Source organism: Thamnophis elegans, chromosome 3 (genome assembly GCF_009769535.1).
Source record: "Thamnophis elegans isolate rThaEle1 chromosome 3, rThaEle1.pri, whole genome shotgun sequence".
Lineage (NCBI taxonomy): Eukaryota > Metazoa > Chordata > Lepidosauria > Squamata > Colubridae > Thamnophis > Thamnophis elegans.
Genome location: NC_045543.1, coordinates 127,965,676 through 127,989,769, shown reverse-complemented (window position 1 = coordinate 127,989,769; position 24,094 = coordinate 127,965,676). Strand labels below are relative to the sequence as shown.

The 24,094-nt window shown below is 36.0% G+C and overlaps 1 protein-coding gene across 5 annotated transcripts in view; it reads right to left on the bottom strand.

Moving 5' to 3' along the window:
- Positions 1-23,378, bottom strand: part of RICTOR (RPTOR independent companion of MTOR complex 2) — a 57,517-nt gene extending 34,139 nt beyond the window's left edge. For all 5 annotated transcript variants that reach the window (XM_032212772.1, XM_032212776.1, XM_032212773.1 and 2 more), the window contains exons 1-12: positions 23,300-23,378; positions 23,069-23,116; positions 15,333-15,430; positions 10,895-10,959; positions 8,553-8,684; positions 6,263-6,326; positions 4,426-4,552; positions 3,722-3,891; positions 2,849-2,916; positions 2,654-2,721; positions 1,316-1,398; positions 199-286 (exon numbers count right to left, since the gene is read on the bottom strand). In XM_032212772.1, coding sequence (XP_032068663.1) covers positions 199-286; positions 1,316-1,398; positions 2,654-2,721; positions 2,849-2,916; positions 3,722-3,891; positions 4,426-4,552; positions 6,263-6,326; positions 8,553-8,684; positions 10,895-10,959; positions 15,333-15,430; positions 23,069-23,116; positions 23,300-23,348 — 1,060 coding nt within the window. In that variant the 5' untranslated portion in view covers positions 23,349-23,378. The remainder of the gene's footprint in view (positions 1-198; positions 287-1,315; positions 1,399-2,653; positions 2,722-2,848; positions 2,917-3,721; positions 3,892-4,425; positions 4,553-6,262; positions 6,327-8,552; positions 8,685-10,894; positions 10,960-15,332; positions 15,431-23,068; positions 23,117-23,299) is intronic.
- Positions 23,379-24,094: the final 716 nt, after the last annotated feature.

Below are 24,094 nucleotides of genomic sequence, written 5' to 3'. Positions count from 1 at the left end.
CTTCCCTCGGAGGGGCCCTTTATATGTCATAAATAAAATGCTTAAAGCTGTATGATTCAAATTTATCAAAGAAAGATTACTACATCATTATTGCAATTCAGCTGTGGTTAAAATTCCCCTATACAGCACCAGATAAAGAAATACTCATGGATCTTCCCAAAAAACACCATGGAGCCTTTCCGCAGGTCCAATACTAACCTACACTGAGAAGTGCTTCTATAAATTCCTCTGTCACAACAGGAAGAGGAAGGCGAAATATATCATATAGAACTTCAAGCAAGCCTCGCTGTAACATAAACAGGAATAGGATTACAAAGATGAGCAGAAATATATTTATATGAAGCTAATATCAAAGAAATACAGCTCAGACATTAAAAAAACATGGACTATCTTTTTCAGGTTATAGCTGATGTCCTATTATAGTTGCCAAAAATTTAACTGTTTATTAAACATTTACAGCAGGAAACTAGTTTTTAAGCAGTGGGCACATTGTGAATGCTGAGAACACGTAATGGATCTCCTGACACTCTGCCTTGGGATGGGGTTGCCCAATCACAAAATGGCTATCTTGGTGGGACATCTAAAGCAACAACCATTACAAGAATGTGACTTGGCAAATGTGGCTCCCTCTCCCAGGATACTTGGTACCAATCTGATTAATTTTTGTTTTGCTAAAGAGATGGAACAGGTAGGCATTCTACAAAATAAAACACTAGATTGCATATGATGTACGTCAATATTACCATGTTTTAGGAGTTTTTTCTTTTTTAATAAAGCCATCTTTTTAATAATGGTCTTTCCCAGCCATTAAACCGACAGTATCACTAGATTTAATCAACTGCTTTTATTTTGTTTTACTCTGATTTTTTTTTACGGTTATAATAAATTGCTTTGGGGTGCTTTGTAATAGAAGCCCTAGGAAAAAAATTATAATGAAAAAAATAAACAATCTACATTGCACTAAATAATGCATGGCAGCTAATGTACAGTATGTCAAAATGAGTAGATTAAGTTTACTGAATATGATGGCAATTCTCATGTTTCCATTAAGTTCTAAAATTGCACTGAACTTTAAAACAAACTGCAATTTATAACCCCTTAAAACAAAACTTAATGTAAGCAATCCCTACAAATACCGATGGCAATGTCTGGCAGTGCCTCTGACATGTTCTCACACAGAATATAGATACCTAAGAAAATGAATGCTATAAATTGCCTAGATTAATAGTATTGTGAGAACTGAGTGTGGCCTGGGAAGAACATGCAAATTTCATTATTTGCATATTAATATTAATGGCAGAAGTTGAAAACATACCCGCACTTCCATGTTAGGTATACATAACACTCCAATAAGAGATTGGATCCCAGAATTCCCAGGCTTACATAAACTAATTATACCTGAAAACAAAATGAAAGGCATAATTATATAACAGTAGCGTAGTATTCTATGTTATGTTTTTACGTTTGAACACATAAGCAGGCACTTTTGTTGCAACCATTTTCGTTGTATAACCAATTTTGTTGTATTTAAGTACAATGACAATAAAGATTATACTTATACAGTTTCAGAATCTATTAAAGCCTGTAGTCTGTTGGAGTTAGAGAGCCAATAAAACCAGGCAGGTAGCCCTGGACTTACAGTCAGTCGCCTAGTTCAAAGTATAGATGGACCTCCCCGGTACACTTTCAACCCAGTTCCAAAGTTATGATGGTCACCCAATCACATGACCCCATTTTGGGCACTTGGCAATGGGTCTGCATTATAGCCATTTACAACACCCCACACTCTCATAACTCATTTATGATGTTTTTGTCCAAAGCTCAGCATTTATTTTTTGGTTTTTGGCAAAACTGGCCCACAGTAAACAATTAGTTCACTTAACAACCATGGAATTCATTTAATGACCACTGCAAAAAAGGTCGTAAAATCAGGTCAGTTTCATAGGTAAGTCATTTTATGACTGTCACGATTTGACCATAATGGTTAGACTCCATTATACATGTAAGTTGAAGGCTACCTGTAAAGAAATCATAAAGTTAAAAAAAAAATCAGAAAAAAATGAGTGCATTAATACATTTAAACCATCTACTTGTCTAGTTCATGTTATTCTTTTTTCTGCACTGAAAGCCAAACATTTAATTCATCCTTTCTTCCCTAAAGAAATTTCCAATCTAGTTTGCCCACAATAGGAAAGTTAACTTCCAAGTGACACTGCTTACATCTACAGTATAAAGCATCTATATACTACTAAAATTCTACTTCATGTAACCTTTAACTGGATGGACCATGGTATCTCAAATGGGTTAACTTAAAGAAAGATTTTATAATCTCAGATCCATAATTCCAGTGGAAATTTGGTAAATTTTAGAAAACATTTTATAACAAAAATATTACCATAAAGCAGTTTATGACATAATACAAAATGTCATAAAATGTTTCCTGTGCTGATAGAGTTTGTGCTATACAGTTCACTGTGGGATAAACAGATTATGACATAATATAGAATACCATAAAACACTTCCCGTGCTGATGTTTGACTATGCTAAACAGTTCCACATGGGTTATTTTCAAAGTAGAGAGGGCATATATACGTGTGTGTGTGTGTATTATTCTACTTACTAACTTCACTTAAAGTGAGAACAAATAGCCTACCTGCCCATGATCGAAATGCTGCCACAATTCCCATTTTACTAGCAGAAAGCCGTGCTTCTCTGTCCTCTCTGTTAAAAAAAACATTAATGAGTAAAGACTTACGTTTTATTGTTTTTGTTTTAAATACCACTGCTGTAAAGAGCCTAGTCCACAAATTAGGAATCTGGGAATAGCAGAGAATGATTGTGTACTTACTTGAGCTGTCCTTCTGCAGTGTCTGGGTTATGCCTGTAGTGAAAGTCCGTATATGGAGCTAAAATCCGCTACAATAAAGAAGATTGGTGTCATTCCTATTATCATTTTATATATGTATTTATCACATGTAAATCTATTAAATACTCTTAAAAAATATTGTCCTCTTTTTCTGTATAATTATCTATATATTTTGTTAACCAGAAGCTTCTTACTTTTTAACAGAACTGGCATGATACAGTTGATCTGGGCTTTTAACATAAAAATCTTGTCCCTGCATTTAAACTCATCATCTAATTTCTTATTTTTAAAGGAAATAGTGTGGGAAGAAAGGGCACTGAGAGATGTTATAATTTGTTTATTAACTTTATAAATATCAATTGATTTTGAAGAAAAGAATGATTTACATACACATATGGAAGTATCAAATTTTAATGTTAATAAATAATATTTTGTTATTCAAATCTTAAAAGCCAAAGCTTCAAAACTGTATGTGATATACAAACAGTTCTTGCTTAATGCTGCCATTTTTAGTAACAACGTTACAGCAATGTTAAAAAAATAACTTTATGATTAGGCCTTGCACTTATGACTGTCACAGTATGCTAGGGTTATGTGATTGCCATTTGCACATTCACAGTCTGCTTCCAACAAGCATAATCAGTAGCAAAGCCAACATTAAAATCATACTGTCTGATATATTCCTTAACAGCTATAGAAGTGAGATAGTAAGTCTATCTGGTCATGTAATGATTTGCTTAGTGACAGAGTGGCACCTTAGCTGCCAATTGTGGTTGTTCAGTGAAAATTACATGTAGATAAGCAATTCAAAGTTAGAACAAATAAGCACATTAATGCAATTATATTTAAAATTACCTCTAATTCCACATCAGCTCGCACATATTGTCGGGTATTTGGATGGTTAAGAAGATGTAAAACAGTCGTTATAAGAGCTTCATTTATACGGCTTAATTGACAATCTATTACATTTTTTAAAATGGTACTTAGGCCACCACGGAAAGCAACTATTTCTGGATTTTGAATCGCTGAAAGAGATTATAACATTTTAGAGTATTAATTTTTTTTTAATTGTGATAATATTTAATAACTAATCACATTTCCACAGACAAAAATCTTATATTTAAAGTTAATATTAAATTAGTCTTAAATTCATTTTTCAAAATTCTTCACCAATTCATACTACATTCCTTACAGAAACTTTGCAAACTCATATTTAAGACTCATTTCAAATTGTTCAAAAACAAACATCAGAACAGGTATTTAAGATTTAGCAACAAATTTAAATTGAATGGGTCTTTTTCCTTGGTTATATTGCACGTCATGTATATTGCAAAGAATGATCCAATATTAAATATATATATAATCAGTTATTATTGAGTACAGTCACAAAATGCTTTGATACAAATTTAAATTTATTTCAAAAGACATATGGGAAGGGGATGTGATAAAAATTACACAACCTTGTAATCTACTGTATAGATTGCCCATTCATTCCAAGAGATTGTTAATTCTCTCTACTAAATCTCATATTTAACTGAAATACTTTAAAAAATGCTTACCTAATTCACAGATAATAGCAATACAAGCTCGAACCATCCTGTCCCTCTCTTGAAGGCCATCATTTCCAACAGCTATCAAAGAATTAGTAACTGAACTGGGAAATAATGAAGCATTGACTGTAATCATCTGCAAAGAAATGTAGAAAGAAAGAAGTATTTACATGGCTCAATTAAGGAACAATGCAAAATATTCACTTATTCATATTAAATAGTATTTCACCTGTTTAAATGTTTTGTTTTGGTATTCTGTTCTTAATCAGCAACATCTTAATTTTTAATTTTAGTTTTTGAAAGTAACTGTTATATTACAACCGTACAAAGAAGCAGCCCCAAGAAAGGAAACATTGCTGCTAAAGCATCTTCAAGATCTTTTTATTCATTTTACCCACAAAAATTGAATAGCAAAAACATACTCAAAATCTATTTCAAGTGCTGCTGAAATGTGCCGCAATAATTTCTCCATCTGAAATGTTCATAGAAATAATAATGTCTATGGAAAAGCTAGGAGTATGAGAGCACCATACAGAACCTAGAAGTCCTATATGCCCCATTAAAAATAGATTATTTGGATAGAGGCCAATTTGAGTAATTTTCTGAGATGGAATTTTAAATCATGGACATGAATAAGGTAAGAAAGTAGAATGGTATACACACATTTTGAATCAGAGTTTAGTTGCAGGTAACCATGTCCTGACTTTCAATAAGCTTTTTCCAATTCCTAAAGGGACTTTAACATTTGGTACATAGCTGATCAATGTTAAGTGGACTCTTAAAAAGTGGCCCTGAATATTAGAGTCCTTGATGCATCATATTTATTCACTAGGACCCTCCCCCCAATAGCAGCTAAACGGAACTAAATGATACTTAATACTTCTTTTATTTGATATTTCTCCTTCCTATCTTAAGCTTTTTCTGAAAGTACATTGACATTGATTGGCTTTGGAAACTACAGGAACTACATGGAGTGTACTGGTACAAGGTGCAGTAGCACAAGGAGTCTTTGGGGCTCACAGAATGACCCATGTTGCACCATTGCTTCCTGATCTGCACTGGCTGGCAGTTTCCTTTCAGGTGCAGTTCCAGTGTTTGGTTATGGCCTTTAAAGCCCTCTATAGCTTAGGTCCAGACTATTGGATTAGCCATCTCGTCCCAGTAAGGCAAGACCAGCATACTCAAGTTGGCAGTAGTGGCCTGCTGAGGAGCCATCAGTCACGGAACTCCTACTGATAAGATCAGGAGAACAGTCTTCTCTGCTGTAGCTCCAGCACTCTGGAACATCCTACCCCCACCCCCACCCCCCAGGTGAGATTTTCTCCCTATCCTTCTGCCTTTTGGCACAGAAGACATAGCTGTCAGTTGACTGAGGAACCATGTGAGAGAATACATCACTGAAGATGGTTGCTGGACTAAGTTACTGACCCCACCTTCCTCCTGCACTTCGTCCTCCCACACCACTCATCTTTTGAATTTCATATTACTGTACTTCCACTGCTTATTTTTATTGTTTCATTCCTTTACTATTGTTATTTTTACATGTTTATCCCCCCCTTTTATTGTTGTAAGCTATAGTAGCCCGATGGTGAGATGGGTGGCAATAAATTTAACAAATAGGTCAGAACTGTGACCATGGATGAGGTACGCAAGCAAACCGTTATATTTATGCATATATTTCTTTTGTACTTGTAATCTTGTTTATACCATGTTAACTGAATTTCGTTATCAGCATTGTTTTCTACATTAAATAATCAAGCTATTTGCAATATTATTTTATAATCATATAAAACTTGAGATGGATAATTTAGTAAATAACAGTATTACATTGTGAGTTTTCACATACCTTTCTGACTAAACGAAGTGCTTGTGTTCGTTCTACTTCATTACTTTGCTGTATATCTATGCATCTAAAATTAAATACATATATATTTATGTACTTATATTTATAACTACCTATAAAACATGGTTTATTTTCTTAAAGCTTTGATGTATTCGTTCCTTATAATTGCAATTCAGAATTAAAATAACCAGCAATATTGGTTAGTTTGGATCTAGAAATTGCCTCTCAACACACAAAGGCTTCCATCCTTCCATGAAAGTTTATCTGCAGAATACTTTTGAGGGGAAAATAGTACAGGTAACATTTTCTTATTCTTTTTGAAAATCTACTTTCAAAGATTAGCAAGGAGAAGTGGAACCTTCTAATACATGTGTAGGATACTGCATAGTGGTAGCATAGGGAAGAAAGAATCAACAAGAACTATGTTTTTCACTTTCTCTTGAAGTACAAGTGGCTAAAAATGTTCAAATCAACCAAAAATTATTTTATGGGATAAAATGATGAGATTCAACTTCTAAACATTAGTGAGATAAAATAATCCAAATAAATAATCCTTGATTTATGACAATTGGAGCTGGAATATCGGTTAAGCACAGGAATGTTTAAGCAACATGACCACACGACTGCTTCACTCAGCAACCACAACCCCAGCTCAGTCACTTCAGACTTTAAATGACCATGTGAATAATTAAGTAGACAAAGAAAAAAAGTTGCCTGCCACAGGCAGGAAAGCAGTTCCATTCCATGTGCAGAAGGGAATTCCTGCAATGTGGCTCAGATCTTTAACAATAGCACTTATCTATAGCTTCATAGTGCTTTACAGCCCTCTAAGTGGTTTACAGAGTCAGCATATTGTCCCAACAATTCAAGGTAGGTTTTTGCAACCTACCATAGGAATTGCCTTTCCCTCCATGTGGAAGAGAATGCCTGGGATTGGCTGGAGAATCAAAGCTCAGATCTATGGAATGCAAGCTTCATTTCTCCAGTCCAGTGAAGGAGTGCCCTCTTCCCATTCACAGAAGGAAACTCCTGCAGCAGGTTGCAAAAACAAAGATCAGATCTAAAGATCTTAGCTTCATTTCTGCAGTCCAATGGATTCCCTTCTATGCACTCTGCAGTGCATAGAGGGGAGGACGAATGCTTGGACAGATGACAGGAGCTTGCAACTTTCCCTGCTGACTTCCCTACTGACTTTCTGGCGAGGTCAGTAGAGAAAATTCTGAATGGCAATCACATGATTATGGGGTGCTTGGCAACCAGTCTTAAGTGTAAACAGATTGCCAAGCACCCAGATCTCAATCATATGACCATGGGGGAGGAGGAGCAAAATTTTACAATGACCAGAAGTGCACTACAGACCATAAGGCACCCTTTCCATCTTAAATTCAAACAGTTGTTAAACAACCAGTCGTAAGTTGAGAATTACCTATATTTGCCTCAAAGCCTCCATCATGAATTGTTCCAGGGCATTCACTTATAAATGACTGCAGCTTTATTGCTGCAAATCATAATATCAACAAGATTATATCATCAGAAGGAACAACAGATGAGTTATAAAATATACAGCAGGCTTTGTAGATGCCTTTATCAGACTAATATGTGGCTAGTGCTTTTATATGTTAGCTTATGTGACTGAAAGCAGAATTTCTGTATATACATGAATCCTGTACAAACATTGGATATGTATGTATGTATGTATGTATGTATGTATGTATGTATGTATGTATGTATGTATTTAGTGTCAGCTGATGAGAGCTAAATAGCTTGAAATAGATCTATACTAGTCTCCCTTTATTTATTTATCAGCACACATACAATACAATATATATCAGTGGTTGCCAAACCTTTTTGGCAACAGGGACCGATTTTGGGAAAGTCAATTTTGCCACAGATGGGGGGAGGGGGGAAGAAGAGCATACTCACTAGATCCATCACATGCAGAGTTTACAGTTTGCACTTTTATGGAAATCTAATCCCTGATGATCGGAGGTGGAGCTGAAGCGGTAATACTAGTGCAGGGGAGTGGTTGCAAATACAGATGAAGATTCCCTCACTTGCTGCTCATCTCTAGCTGTACAGCCCAATTCCTAATAGGCCACAGACAAGTACCATCCATGGCCTGCCAGGGACCCCTAACATAAAGGATGGAATCATGATTCCTGTTGGAGGAGGTTCAAGTTACACATTTAATAATACAAATGGACACTGTTGATGGGTCAGATAAACAACAGATACTTATGAAAAATCCAAGCAATTCCAAATCACATTACTGTAGTATCATTTTGGTAATTACCTGGCTATTAAGTAATCCACTTTCAGTTTTAATACCTTCTGTAAAATACTGGAGTCTCTGATAAGATATCGAAGAGCTCGGAGTCCTGCTGCTCGCACCTCTTTCGCTTCATTTAATAAAGCTAACCGCAAACTGTGATGATAAATAAGTCATTCAGGCTATAAATGATCGAAGTATATCCAGTCTATATTCCCCAAACCCATTTTATGTGATTTGTCCTTCGTCTAACTATTTTTAACACTGTATTATCCAAAATGTGTTTTTTACAACATTTACAACATCAGCAGCTAATAAGGTATAAATTCCTATAAATGTGATTGGAAAATTGTTAAATATTTAATGTATTATATATTTAATCAAATTAAAAACAATAATATGAATCTAGAGAGTGATACAAACATAAAACATTTTACACTTTGCTGTAAATATTAATTATTGAACCTCAGTCAGAATTACCACAGAAAAAACATTGCTGCAACATTTAAGGAATTATGCAACTCTAAATTTGCAAAAGTTTTTAACAATTTAACTCATCAATCCTAATTACTTATTTTTTTTCTTTTGTTAAAAAGTTCTAAAGAGCTTAAATTCTCCCAAAGCTCATCTCTATAGTTGCAAGAATACAAATAAAGGCTAATTATTCACTGTTTTCAATTAAGGAGATACATCTCCTTGAAACACAGGGCCTAGTAACATGTGGTTTTAGATGACCTTGGGAGCCATTTCAAAAAATTAAGATTTAAATTCTTTGGCTATTCTATTTTATAGCCAGTAAAGATCCATTAATTTCACACTTAAAAAGTACTAGTTGTCTGGATTCGTTTGCAGTTATCAGAATGATCAAAAGTGAAAATATTTATGGGGTAAAAATCACTACAAAGCTAAATGTTTTCAACATTACACTGGTATATCATATTTTTCCCAGAGGTTTTCAGCTTAGCACATTTAAGTTTTTGAAAGTCAGAAAAATGGCCAACTGGGTAAAAAAGCATACTGAATCATGTTTGCAACATCTAAAAAGAACTGTGCTTTTTTCTACGCTTATGACAGTCTTTAGAGTGCAGACAGTTGTTAAGTTTATACTATCAAAGTTCTAGGGGACTTTTCAGGAACCAGATTTAAAATACGGCATTGCTGTGATTTTTAAATTAAATCTTCAGTAAACACAATGATATAATTTAAAAATTATAAAGGATAAAGTTAATATTTAGTCAAATATGTCCACTCTTGAGAGCTAAATAAGGTCAATAATACCTATTTGACATCTTTAACAGATATTTTTATTAATATACAAAATAAAATTGGACTTATCAAATTTGTTTCTAAGTTTTAATACAGCACTATACTGTATTTAATTCTGTTAGCAGTAAAGGATAAGTAAGACATTATTGTCTGCCTATAAATGGAAAGAAAATGCATGCAAAATACTAAATTTCTCTAACACCTCCAAAAGAAAATACAGGTAATCCTTGTCTTCCTTCCTCCCTCCCTTCTTTAGTGATTGCTCAAAGTTACAATGGCACTGAAAAAAGTGACTTATGACCATTTTTCAGTTATGAAGCTTTGCATAGCATTGCAGCATCCTCATGATCAGGTGATCAAAATTCAGATGCTTGCCAACTGATTCATATTTATGACCATTGCTGTGTCCCAAGGTCATGTGACCACTTTTTGTGACTTACTGAAAAGCAAAGTCAATAGGGAAGCCAGATTCACTGACTCACTTAACTGTGGCAAGAAAGGTTATAAAATGGGGCAAAGCTCGCTTAACAAATGTCTCACAGAAATTTTGGGCTCACTTGTGGTCGTAAATCAAGGACTTGTATGTCATGCTGACCACTATAACACATTACATATGTACTGTTATAAAAATAGATCAAGTCACAGCATATTCTGTAGTATTTATCTGCTTATCCACCATTTATAATTATTTAAATTCTTTATTATCCCAATGTGTGTCTGGTAAAAGTCTGGTTATTTTAAACAAAAACAATTTTAAAGGTTTTCTTTCAGGTCTTTAACAATAAACAGATATTATACAACAGGCTTATGTTTAAGATATAAACTGGGCATAAATCCCAACTGTGGATCAGGGACAGGAGTAACAGTCAAGCTAATAATCTCTACTACTCACAATTGTTATTGGGTCTGAAGAGGTGCTCAGTTTAAATCCATCTTAACCCATTTCCACATTTATCTCCCATCACAATTTAGAATTTCTAGCCTTTTGTTCTAATTCTGTCACAAACTATCTTCTCTGGATAAAACTACTTTCCGGTTTGATATTACTTTAGTCCAGAATTTCAATCACCAGATTACTATTTACAATACATAACACTTACCATATAATGATATCTTCATAAGTAAAACCTAATTTTTCTTCAGTATGACCAGCATTACAAAGAAGCTGCAAGATATAAATTTCAATACTTTCAACAACAGAATTAAAACAACTTTCAATAAGCAAGTTCAACTAATCATTTCCTCACATCTACACTACTTCCCAATTAACCAATCTGAACATTTTTCTAGGATATTATTAGAAGAGAAAGGTTGAATTATTGTCATTATTTTTTGTCAATTATTTTGAAAGATAATTTTTTTAAAAAGCTATTGATATCTGGATTGACTGAATATTTTTTTATTTTTCAGATGTATACAAGATTCTACAATTAACTTAATTATTCTAATTAAAAGACCCAGATTTTAAAAATGTACAAATTCTTAGGTTTCTCTGCAAACAGCATCAATCTTGATTTTTTTAAAAAATAGTATTACTCGCATCTTTATCCAATTTATTTTTTAATTTTTTAAAGCTACTACCACTTTTAAAGCAAAAGTCACCAATATAATTTTGTTTCATTGCCTATAAATATTTGATAACAAAAATAGTAAAAATGGTTCAACTATTTGTTATAGTAAGGATATATTGTATAATAAATGGTGGAAAATCTTAAAGGCACAGGTACTAGGAAAATGGTACAGAAAGAAATACATAAAAGACTTTATTTTAAAAATGCTTTATTTGAAAATGTGTATTAAACTAGTCTAAGCACTCTGAATATAGCTTAAAAGTTACATAGTAGTAAATAATTAATTTCTAATGCTTTTCACCATATTAAGTTTTCTTTCACTGTTACTTCACCTTCTTAAAGCTCTTAAAAGAACTGAATAGGAACATGTAATTTGTACATAATCAATTTGCTGTTTTTCTTAAAAGAGCAATAGAAATAGCACTTACTTATTGCTCCCTAGTGCTATACTGCCCTCTCCTAGTGGTTGACAGAGTTAGCATATCGCCCTTAACGAGTCCTCATTTTACCGTCCTCAAAAGGATGGAAGGCTGAGTTCAGGACTGAACTGCTGGCAGTAGACAGAGTTAGTTTGCAGTACTGCATTCTAACCACTGTGCCATTGTGGGTCCTAATTCAAATTCAGTTGTTGAATTATTTAAAACGTAATATTCAAACTGTCTCCATATTGTCTCCACAATATCAATGAAGTCACATAAATTATGGCTTGCTGAAAATATTATTTTTAAGAACATTAAAGAACATTGGGAAGTTTAGTTGTAAGTTTCATTACATGAAGCACCACAGTTTTACATATTCAATTCATAGAATTTCTAAATTACAATATATCAGAAATTTTTGTTTCACACATTTCCTTTTAAAAACTATCATCATGTTAACCACAGTAATATGCCCATCATCCTTCCATATTTCAAACTGTTTTAACATTTTAACAGTAGAGGGGAAATTTGGGTGAAGAATTCTACAGTAGCTGTTTACTCATATTCACTTGAATACTAGTAGAAAATACTATGTAAAGTAGCAGATTAATAGAGTTGGAAGGGACCTTGTGGATCATCTAGTTCAACCCCTCACCCAAGCAGGAGACCCTACGCTATTTCTGACATATTCTTCTTGAAAACTTCTTGAAAGCTCCCACAACTTCTGAAGGTAAGCTGTTCCATTGATTGCTTGCTCTCATTGTCAGAAAATTTCTCCTTATTTCCAGGTTGAATCTCTCCTTGTTCAATTCCATTCATTATTCCCTGTCTTTCCTGCAGGTGCTTTGGAACATAGCTTGATTCCGTCCTCTCTGTGATAGCCTCTCAAATATTGGAACACTGCTATCATGTCTCCCCTGGTCCTTCTCTTCACTAAACTAGCCATACTCAGTTCCTGCAGCCATGAAATAGAATGCATTTGTACACTGATATGAATACAGGCACAAACAATTTCTAAACCATTTCTGCGAGTCTTGCAAAAAAATCCAAAAACAATTAGTAAATGAATCTGTTTCTTTCTTTCTTTCTTTCTTTCTTTGAATGCTAGAACATACTCACAACTTTACTGTATTCAACACCACTAGTACCACTAGTACTATTATGTATGTTCACCCAGTGGTATGAGAATTTTGGTAACTAAAACAGCTCCCCCCCCCCCCCGCCCAAGATTCAGATAGCAGCCTTTTTTCCTTGGGGTTCTGAAAAACTGGCTTTGGCCATCTTCACAGTCTCTTTCTATACCACACATCACTTTGGAGAAAAGATTAAACCTCTTTCCAGAAATTCCTGCCCGTTTCAAACCTTAATTTTTACTTTAACAAACTGCAAAAAAAAAAAAAAAAAAAAAAAAAAGGAGAGTAACATCAAAACCATTCCCTGATTGCTTCTTCACTGCTACTGTTTTATCCAAAGTTCCATTCTTCAATACAAAATTAGGTCATTGGCCCCATTAAACAATGGCAACAAAAATATGTCCTGGGCCTTAAATACCATAAAACTGACAAAATGCATTGACACCTGAAGTAAAAGCATAAGAGAGCAGCTCAAATAATAAGCAATATAGACACTTCTCTTTCACTTTATGCATGTGCTTGGTTTTGTGAAGAAAGTTTATAAAATAAGCTTATATATAAAATAAAAGCAGGAAGAGCTTTAGTCTGAATGAACATTGACCTAGGGCCGGGATGGCGAACCTATGGCACGTGTGCCACAGGTGGCACATGTAGCCATTTGTCAGGGCACACGAGGTGTTGCTCTGTCAGCTGGCCAGCACGCATGCGCACGGTGGCCAGCTGAGTTCAGCCTTTTTTAAAGCCATTTTTCACCCTCCCCAGGCTCCAGAGGCTTTATAGGAGCCTGAGGAAGGCGAAAAGAGCCCTCCCACCCCCTGGAGGCCCTCTGGAGGCTTCAGGAGCTTCCCCGAAGCCTCCAAAGTGCAAAAAAACCGGCCCTATGGGCAAACAGGAAGTTTGGGAATGGACTTTCGGTTTGCTCGTAGGGTCGGTTTAAGACCCCTGAAGCCTCCGGAGGGCCTCGGGAGGGGTAGAGGCTGTTTTCGCCCTCCGCAGGCTCCTATAAAGCCTCTGGAGCCTGGAGAGGGTGAAAAAAGCATGGAAAAATGTGGGGGAGCACTCCCCCTCATGGCACACGAGCCAAAAAAGGTTCGCCATCGCTGAGCTAGGGCATCAAAGCCTTGGGGGCAACAATATAGCCCCTCTTCTGAATGATTCTCAAAATGCAAAACTTCATATTGGCAGCACATGATACCAGCAGTCAATTGTCTCAGGAGTGGCATATGCCCTTGTTGAATCGTCTATGAACAAAATTTGCATAGGGAGGCTACACTGGTTATCATGTGTAATTCAAAGTGCTGGTTGTTATCTGTTACATACTGTAAAACTCAGAGTATGGGTACTTTAAAAACCACTTTTGCCTGATAATATAGGATACCAGGGGACAACTGCTGTGACAAGGTTCAATTGAAAGTAGCTTAATAATGAATTTTATTTAAAAGATTTATAACATTATGGCTACCCATCATAAGCCACTCTGGGCACCTTATAAAAATCATTAGGCCAATAAATAAAATAATAAAAACAATAAACAAATACTCTGTGCTCTCAGCTACCCTCCTGATGAATGTTGAACAACTTGCCTCCAGAAGTTGTGAATGTTCCAACACTGGAAGTTATTAAGAAGAGATTGGAAACCATTTGTCTGAAATTGTATAGGGTTTCTTGCCTGAGCAGGGGATTGCACTAGAAGACCTCCAAGGTCCCTTCCAACTCTGTTATTCTACTCTAATGCACCTGTGAGATCCCCCTCCTTTAAATAACTTATCCCAAAGCACAGATGGCTTGTCTCTCATAGTTTGCCAGAAAGTTGTAAACAACTGGCTTTTTGAGAACTGATCAATGTAGAACCTCTGGCAGATGAATGCTTTTTATTAATCTGTACTATCTGCAATTGTGATATATTGTTATTTTATTAGTTACTACATATTGTACCTTGCCTAGAATCCTAGTCAACAGGACTAAATAAATCCTAAAAATAAGTCACTAATATCCAACATCTCAATTTCTATCTTAAAATGTATTCATATATGGCTGAATAGATCCTCCAACATGCCTCTCTGGATCTGCAAAAGGGAGACATGTAACAGTCGCAGGCTCAGCTGACTGCTTCATGGTCCTTTCAAAGTCTTCACTACATATATTCAGAACATACTTCTTCTGGAAACACATCCAAAATTGTTTTGTATACATCAAATACTGTAATATGCATATGCGTCTTCAACATGATTCATTATCACATTATTATGTTTGTTCAAGCTCCGCAAAATTATGGACATCCAAGTATTTTCAAACAATTTAGCCATCCCATTACTATTTAATGACATTATTATCCAATTGCTCCATTTTTCTAAAACAATTATTTGATGCATTAATAAAAATAATATATAATGTAATAATCACTAAATTTCTTACCTTTGTAAAATTATTCAAATGGCCAAGTTTTCTCATATTTGAAACCCCTTGCAATTTGGCCACATTTTGAAGAATCTCCCTCAAGTTATCAGAGGGGTCTAGAAAAAAAATATGGTATAGAGTTAGAGAAACTATATAGTTCCCAAAACAATGAAAATTGTATCCCTTAGATCAGAGTGTAACTCCATAAATTATCTTAATATTTATCTTTGTGAATTCGTGCCATGCTTTGACACACAAATTTATTCTATACTGAGATTATTATTTTGTAATTTATTTATAAATTAGTGCCTTTTTCTGATCCAAGACAAAGACCAAGCTGATTTGAAGACTGAAAAATAACCACTTTTATTTTATGTTAGACACCCTATAATAAACTGCAATGGTGCAGAACAATATTATACATTCGGCTATCATCAATCCAGTACAAATAGTTCTCAGCTTAATGACAATTGGGACCAGAACTTCCGTTGTTAGATGATGTAGTTGTATGGTGAGTCAGATCCAATTTTATACGTTTTATGGTGGTCATTAAATAAATCACTGCCGTTGTTAAGTGAATCAGTGATTGTTAAGCAAATACCCAATGGTGGGGGGTTTTTTGTGCTGAAAATTGGCAAAAAAAGGTAGCAAATGACAAGCCCATGACCACAGGACAGTGCAACAAGGTCATAAATGAGAGTTGGTTGTCAAGTGTCCAAAATGCTATGTGAACGCAGAAGTGGTGCAATGGTTGCAAGTGTGTGAATCGATTGGCCACTTGTTCCGATGTTGTTGAACATTTAAGCCAGGGGTCTCTAACTTTGGCAACTTTAAGACTTGTGGACTTCACCTCCCAGATTTCCTCAGCCAGCAAAGCCAAAGTTGGAGACCCCTGTTTTAAACCACTGTTAATTGAATGGTTATTGAATCAAAGAGTAAAAAAAACCCTATTGTTTTGTTACTGCTATAATAATAAGCGAAATTAAAAAAAATGATGGAAGAGAATCCTATAAAAATATTATTTTCTAAACAGTAAAAAATTTTGAGATTCCAAAGATTCTTTTACAAAGTGAGAATAGCGCTTTCATTAGAAAAGGTAAAAAGAATGAAAAAAAGAGAAAAAATAGTAAGAGAAAATATTTGATAAAATTTAAAAAGCAAAAGCTACAAACAAAAGAGATTAATGAAGAGTTTACAATAGTATTGATATATCCAATATCCAATATATCTAAAATATCACTAACTATTATAATCTATGATTTTTAAGGATGCATAATAGATGGGACAAATTGTTCTCCTACAATTTAACACTCTCAACAATCTAATATGGGTGTCTTTTGTTTTATCAGAATATTGCTAAAATAATTCTAGATTCAAATAATTTTGCTATAAAAATTATTTATATTTCAACTGCAAGTTCATAGAGTTATAAGTTAGAAAATCTTATTTCATTGGCAAAATAATAATCAAACTACAAACAGTCCTTGTTTAGCAAGCACAACTGGTACCAGCAACTCAATCAGTAAGCAAGGTGATTACTTAGTAAAACTGTGACCGTGTTTATGATCTTAACTTCAGCTTTCATTTGCTTTATAGACTTGCAAAGGTCAAAAATGCAAGGACTGGTTTCAAAGTTACATCATCACTCTCATAACTGAGCAATCACAGTACTACACAGTAGCTAAATGATGACTACCTGTGCTTTCTCAATAAGGCTCCACAAAACAGAAATTTCCCAGCTTGATCAAATTAACAGCCAAAATTCAGTTCTATTTGTCTTTTCTCAAAGTAATAATAAAATATCCTCTGGTCACAAAGCTTTAAAGACATGTATGATATATTACAAGGATTGGTTATGAAGAAGGTCCGAAACATTTTGAAAATTAAGTAAGTGAACTGGACTGCAGTCTCTGACACCATTGTTCTTGTGGGAGGAGAGATTGATCCAATAGCTACTACTGGGTGGAATGCCACAGGATTCAATTCTCCTTTCCCTGTGTTTTAACATATATAGTAAACTGATGGAGGTCATTTGACAATTTTGGATATGATAGCAGTATCCTGGGGATGCCTAATTATACACTGCTACCCCACCCTGTAAGAGAGATGAGGTTGTTATTTTATTCATTTTTATATTTAGAAACTGTCCATCTCCCTCACAGAAGGACCCTGTGCACAAATAAGCACCTGGAGCCTGTGAAGACTTGGATGAGAGACAACAGAGAAAATCAGAACCCACGTAAGACAGAATTGCTGCTTGTACAATGTAATACTTCTGGATTCATAACTTCTGCATGAAGTCTTGTAATAGCCAGAAGAACTTAAGTTTAGCTCTGGATAGTACAGTTGTGGCCTTTCTTGCTGCAAGGATACCTAGCTATACTGACTTATACCAAATAGTTAGACTACTGCAATGCACTTTACATGGGGCTGCCCTGAAAGTGCAACTGGCCCTGAATATTTGTTTAACAAGTTTACAATTGTACAACACTTGTATGTGAATTGCATGAAACAGGAAAATATATTATATAAAAAGATTTAATAGAATAAAATAAATTAATGGATAACTCCATTCAGAAAGTCTTACCATTGTCATCCTGCATCTTGAGATGAATGAAAACATAATTTTTTTAAAAAAAGTAATCCATGTCATTAAGTGTTAAATACCAATTTAATGACACCTAATCCAGCAATCTACTCATGTCTATGCTGTGAGGAGAGATCATATTAGCTATAATGGTATCTTAAAAATAACAACCAAGGCATTACACTTCTTTTGATGCTAAAGAAAATATTTCAATGCTTGAAATGATTGCTTCATAATCCAGAAGCATTTAAGTTTATTGCATCAGGTATTCCACTTTCTATAAATTTCAGACCAAGTCACTAATACCCTATAATGGCCACTAGCTATACTTCTCAGAAACTTCAAATGGTTCAAAATGCTATATGCAACATTACTTTAGTATTTGTCATATTCATCTTCAATTCTATATTTCTTGTTGCATCATACTTTTATTTAATATTTACTGCAAATAAACTAGACTCTGAGCCATCATTTATGTATGAAGATACACGTAGATTCATATCTCCAATCAGCCAATACACTTAACTGTTACCACAAAGAGTTCTGTGTGGTATAGCAGTTTGAATATTAGACTAGCAGCAGGTTTTAGTCCAAGCTCAATCATCAAAGGTAACTAGCTGGGTGTAAATCAATCACTTGCTCTCACCTTATAGATTAATTTTAGTGAAGAAAAATAGAAGGAGATCATATATACTAAGTTAAGCTTCTAAATAAAAAACAAGATATAAATCCAAGAAATACATTAAAATGTATTTTATTCATTTGGCAATAGAAATCTGAGATAGAAAATAAAATTTCCTGGGGCTTATCAAATTACTAAGAAAGAAACTAAGTTTGAGACCAAAAAAGCTTCTAAATACAACCCCAGGTTCTAACTTACAGTAAATCCCCTTCACTGTTTCTTAAAATTGCAGTTTTTAAAAGAATTCTGGAAGACTGTTGCCACTCAAATAAGACAGTATATGATTAAATGGATAAATAATTAGGTTTGAATTGTTTGGATTTCCATTAAAATAGTCACTGTATGAAACAGAATTCTATGGAATAGACTTTGACTCTATGTTCATTCCTAAGTCTTTGAATTCATGTAACTCTATAGAGGCATGGGATTTATTTCCCACATCCTGACATCGGGCAGCCTCTTCATCTTCTTACTTTGTGCTTATATAAAAATTATATTGTCAGAGAAATTCCTAGACTGTGATTGTTTATAAATCGTATTCATAGATGTTCTGGGTTTTTTCTGCATTACAAAATGTCCTAATGGTACTTGATTAGGAATGTCACATAATATTTCTGTCACTCATCATGTAAGTTTTAAAATTTAAAATCCATAAAGCTCTCAGTGAAATAGACAGTACATTATTTCATTATTCCTCTCCCTCCCTCCCCCTATCTATTTCTTTCTTTCTTTCTTTCTTTCTTTCTTTCTTTCTTTCTTTCTTTCTTTTTCTTTCTTTCTTTCATATACATATACATATACATATACATATACATATACATATATATATATATATATATACACATACATATACATATACATACACACACATACACTCACACACACACATATATATATACACACACACACATACATACATGTGTGTGTGTGTTGTATTTGTAACTAAGTAATATACACATATTTCTTAGTGAACTAAAAATAGGCAGCTTTGAAATTGCATTTGGTTTTGTGATGCTATCTAATTTAAATGGAAAAATAATGATACCATACTTTAAGCTATTTTTCCTTGCCCCTGATTCCATCACATACAGAAAAAATTTCTATAATTTTCAGAGAGCTAAAAAATAATTGATCATCCAAGCAAGTTACTGCCAGCCCATTAACTAATCATTAGTCAATAAATTTGGATTTTTTAAGCAACTTGAGGATCTTAATGACTAACTATTGGCTTACACTCAAGCTCGTGAGTTCTCAGTTATTGTAGCCTATTCAAAAGAATTGTAGGTGACCTGCATATTATATATAACAATGAAAAGAACCGCCCAAGAAGTTTGCATGATCTTTCTCCTTTTTTTTTTTTTGGTCTTCTTTTAGGCCTTCCTTCTTAGGAAAGGAACAGACATAACATATCACCAAAGCAGCTTACTCATAACTGTTTTCAGTTATTTCAGTCATTTACATGACCACCCATCTCATAAACACAACTCTGGGCAGCTGATAAGTTAAAAAAGCCATATAGCACTGATTTTTTTTTAAAGGACAACCAAGGAAATCAGCAACATTTGGTTTCAATTTCTTTAATTCTGACCCCACCTGCCACCCCCACCCCATGCCTGGGAAAATACTTAGGTCTAAACAGCTTTCCAAAAGACTCCCAAAATAAAATCTAATCTACTTTGGAATAGCATGGTTTGATAGGGCAGGCACTGTGACAAAGAAGGTAGGCTTCTTGAGTTCTACAAAGCAGTACTATCTAATTCATACAACCCAGAAAATAGGATCCCACAGAATAAAGTCAAAAATACCAAAGGCACCACTTCTGCATCATCTGTAAAGGCATTTAAAAGCACTACCTGTGCAATTAATACTGCTAGTTACGGTATATATTACTTAACCATGATATGAAATATGCAAATTATCTTTAACATTCTGCTAAACATATCTTTCTTCAACCTTTCTTTCATCATTTAAAGTAAAAAAAAATCAAAAGTAGAGGACATACTTAAGCACTATTATCCAAGGATCACTGAATTGAACTGCCTTCATGAACACAGATAACATGGACTATCTTACTGAAGCAAGTCTGAAGAAATAATAGAACATATTACACTATGCATTAAACACATTTGTAATAAGAAAGTAATAATAGAATAATACACATGAAACAAAACATCCCTGTGCAATACATTTTCAGTATCCTCATAAAAGTTGCCAAAAGATCCCCAGAATCTACTTGACTTTTAAGAGACTTCAGTATATTTTTCCTTCAATAATCTACAAAATTGGCATATTAATTGGAGCTACAACTTAGCAAAATGTATATCTAGACACAATCTGTGATAAATATTTTTTGAATTGTAGCATTTAAATTAAGTGAACATTTTCTCTACTGAATGTCATTTTCTAAACAATTTAGCCCTAATTTAGATTTACAACTGCAGTATGAAGACGACCATAGTGAAGTCCAGCAATCACTGCAGTAATGTCCAAACATAGAAATCACATGCCCTGTGTGAATAAACAGTATCTTTTTACATTATTGCATTTAGTCTTCAGTAGAACCATTTAGATCTGTTGGGACTAAAATTATGGATTTCATTGTGCACTTCTGAATTTATCCTGTGCTATCCTTTGTACTACATATTTTGTCAGAGGCTTATGCACTTATTCTATTTTTTTTTATAAGCAAGACTGCGCCAAATATTGTCAGTTTACAAAGGATTTCCAAATCCTAATATGCAGTACACTAGAATCTATTATTTTATCTCCCCAAAACTGTATCTAAAACAAATGCTAGTTTGCCATTTACTAGTTATGAATTGCAACTCTGCCGGCCAGAAATAGCATGATGGAAACAGAAAACACAGTCCTCTTCATCAATTTGGATTAAGAGAAGCTACAGTTTATTTATTCCAGAAACAACAGGTCGCTGTAAAAACAGTCCTGAGACTGACTAATATATACCTTCTGAGTTTTGCTTGTATTGTAATTTGTATTATTTTAATGTAACAGATACTGCCTTAAGGAGTATGTATGTAATACTGAATATAAATATGCTAAATAACAAGCAATGGAATAAGTTACACTACTGTACTGATAGTTTTTTGTCTAGATAGCATGTCAGTAGCATATTTTACTACAAACTGTGTATATTTTAAGTTTAAAAGGAACATATATATTACTATAAATTATCTCTGAAAATTGTGAGGTTTTCAAAAATGTTACTGACAATACTTCCAGCTGCCACCTTGCCTTAATATCCATGACTAATGGTAGAAGAGTTTTTGCCTATCTATGGAGACTGTCAGTTGGGAAGCTTTTATAGCTTATCAACAAGCTTAGGCGCAAAGGAGGCCTATTTCCAAGTAGACTGACTCACCAAATCAATTTGCAAGCTGAGTGTAGGAGGGAAACAGAAAGCCTTCAGAAAGACCATTGAGATTTATATAGTGACAGCATAAGCACTCAAACGCGCTTAAGGGCTGCTAACAGCCATCAACAGCAAGTTGAGATTAAATAATGAACCTGAAATAGGTTAAGTAGCACAAACAATCTAGGGTGGAGAGAACGCAATACACTACTTGTCAATAGCCACTTATCAATAGCCGGGCACAGCTACTTGTTGTCCTCCTGCTTCCCCCCTCCCACATCAAGGCTATCTCAGCAAGCAACTCACCAGAGTGAAGCATCCCTTGCATTTATCACCCTGCCATAAAACACCATGACTTTCACTGTTTTCAAGGCAGATTTTTTTTAAGAGACCGGTTTGCCTTTCATCCTGTCAACCCAGCCTTCACATCCCCTCCCTTTTCAAGAGGCCCAATAAGCGCCAACTTATTTTAAGCAGGGTAAAAAAAAATGCCATTGCAGAACCCAGGGGTGTAGGAAGGAGAGAAATGGGGGGAGACACAACACACACACACTGAGTGTATGGGGAAAGCTTATTTCTTCAGAGCAAACAACGCAGACCAGTAAATGGAAAGGCCGGGCCTTCCATTGAGGAACTCATTCACTCCGCAAGGTCCGCTTCAGACACCGCAAACCAAGGCTGAATGAAATATTACTCACAGGGAAGTGAACCACTCCAACCAAGCTTCGTTTCAAATAAGGGAGGAGGAGGAGGAGGAGGAGGAGGAAGGAGGCGCGGCGGGGGTGGGGGGGGGAACTTGTTTCTTCCAACCATCCCAAACAAGCCGAGTTTCAAATAAGGGAGGCGGCGGTTGTGTATTGGCAACCATTCCCTCTCCGAAGGGAGACGCTTCGAGAAAAGGGAGAAGCGTCTGCCCGGTGCTCTTTTAGGCGACCCTCCCTCTTCTCCCCGCGGAGGACTCGCCCGACCGAGCCTCCACCCTCAGACCCCATTCACTCCAATTCTGAAAATGGGAGCCGGCAACGCAAGGGGAGGAGGAGGCGTGTGTGTATGTATGTGTGTGAGGGTGCGCGCTATTCCCAGTCCAGCTTGGTTTTCGGCAGGCCCTCCGTTACCTCGGGTTAGATCGAGGGGGACGTTCTCCTCGCCGCTGTCGTTCCGGCCTGGAAAGGGGGGGGGGGGGAGAAAGGAGAGACAAGAGCAGAAGCTTCGGTTACTGATGGAAGCGGCACCGCCGAGCAGCGGGGCTGAGGCAAGAAAGAGAGAGGACGAAGAGCTGGAAGACGCGCCGCTTCCCTTCCCTTCCCCGCCCGCCACGGTCTGGGCCTAGCCCAGGTTCTCCTCACCTCGGATGCGGAGGTGCCTCAGCGAGCGGGCGCGGAGACTCACCGCCATGTTTACGGTCCCGCAGTCACAACACCGGAAACCTTGCCCGATCTCGCGAGAGCGAGCGGAGGAGAGACGCCGCTTGACTTCGCCCGCCGGGTGCGCTCGGGCCGGCAGTCTGAGCGGAGCAGGGCGGGGCGAAGGCGGCAGCGGCGGAGACGCTGTTGTTGGGGGGCTCCTGGAGGGCGGAAAGGACCCGCCCGCGCTCAGCGGTGCCTCTCGAGGGGAAGCTGCATGGAAGGCCAAGAGGGAGGGGGAAAGCAATAGCAGTGCCGCCGCCTCCCCTCTTCTAGCCAGGTGGCGGGACACGCATCGTCTTATTTACCATTGTAGGTGGTATTTATTTATTTATTTATTAGGCTTATATACCGCTTCATAGGGCTTTCAGCCCTCTCTAAGCGGTTTACAAATTTTTTAGCAAATTGAGTCAGCAACTTGCCCCCACAGTCCGGGTCCTCATTTCACCCACCTCGGAAGGATGGAAGGCTGAGTCGACCTTGAGCCGGTGAGATTTGAACCGCTGAACTGCAGATCACAGTCAGCTAAAGTGGCCTGCAGTGCTGCACCCTAACCACTGCGCCACCTCGGCTCTTCCAACCATCTTTGGGTGTGTGCGATTCGGGATGTGTAGCTCGCCATGGATAGCTTAATTAGTGTACTTTAAGGTGACCAGATTTTCAGATTGGTAAAGAGGGACACCTTTGAGGTGGGGGGGGGTGATTAAAAATGTTCATACAACGCAAAAATAGAATTGT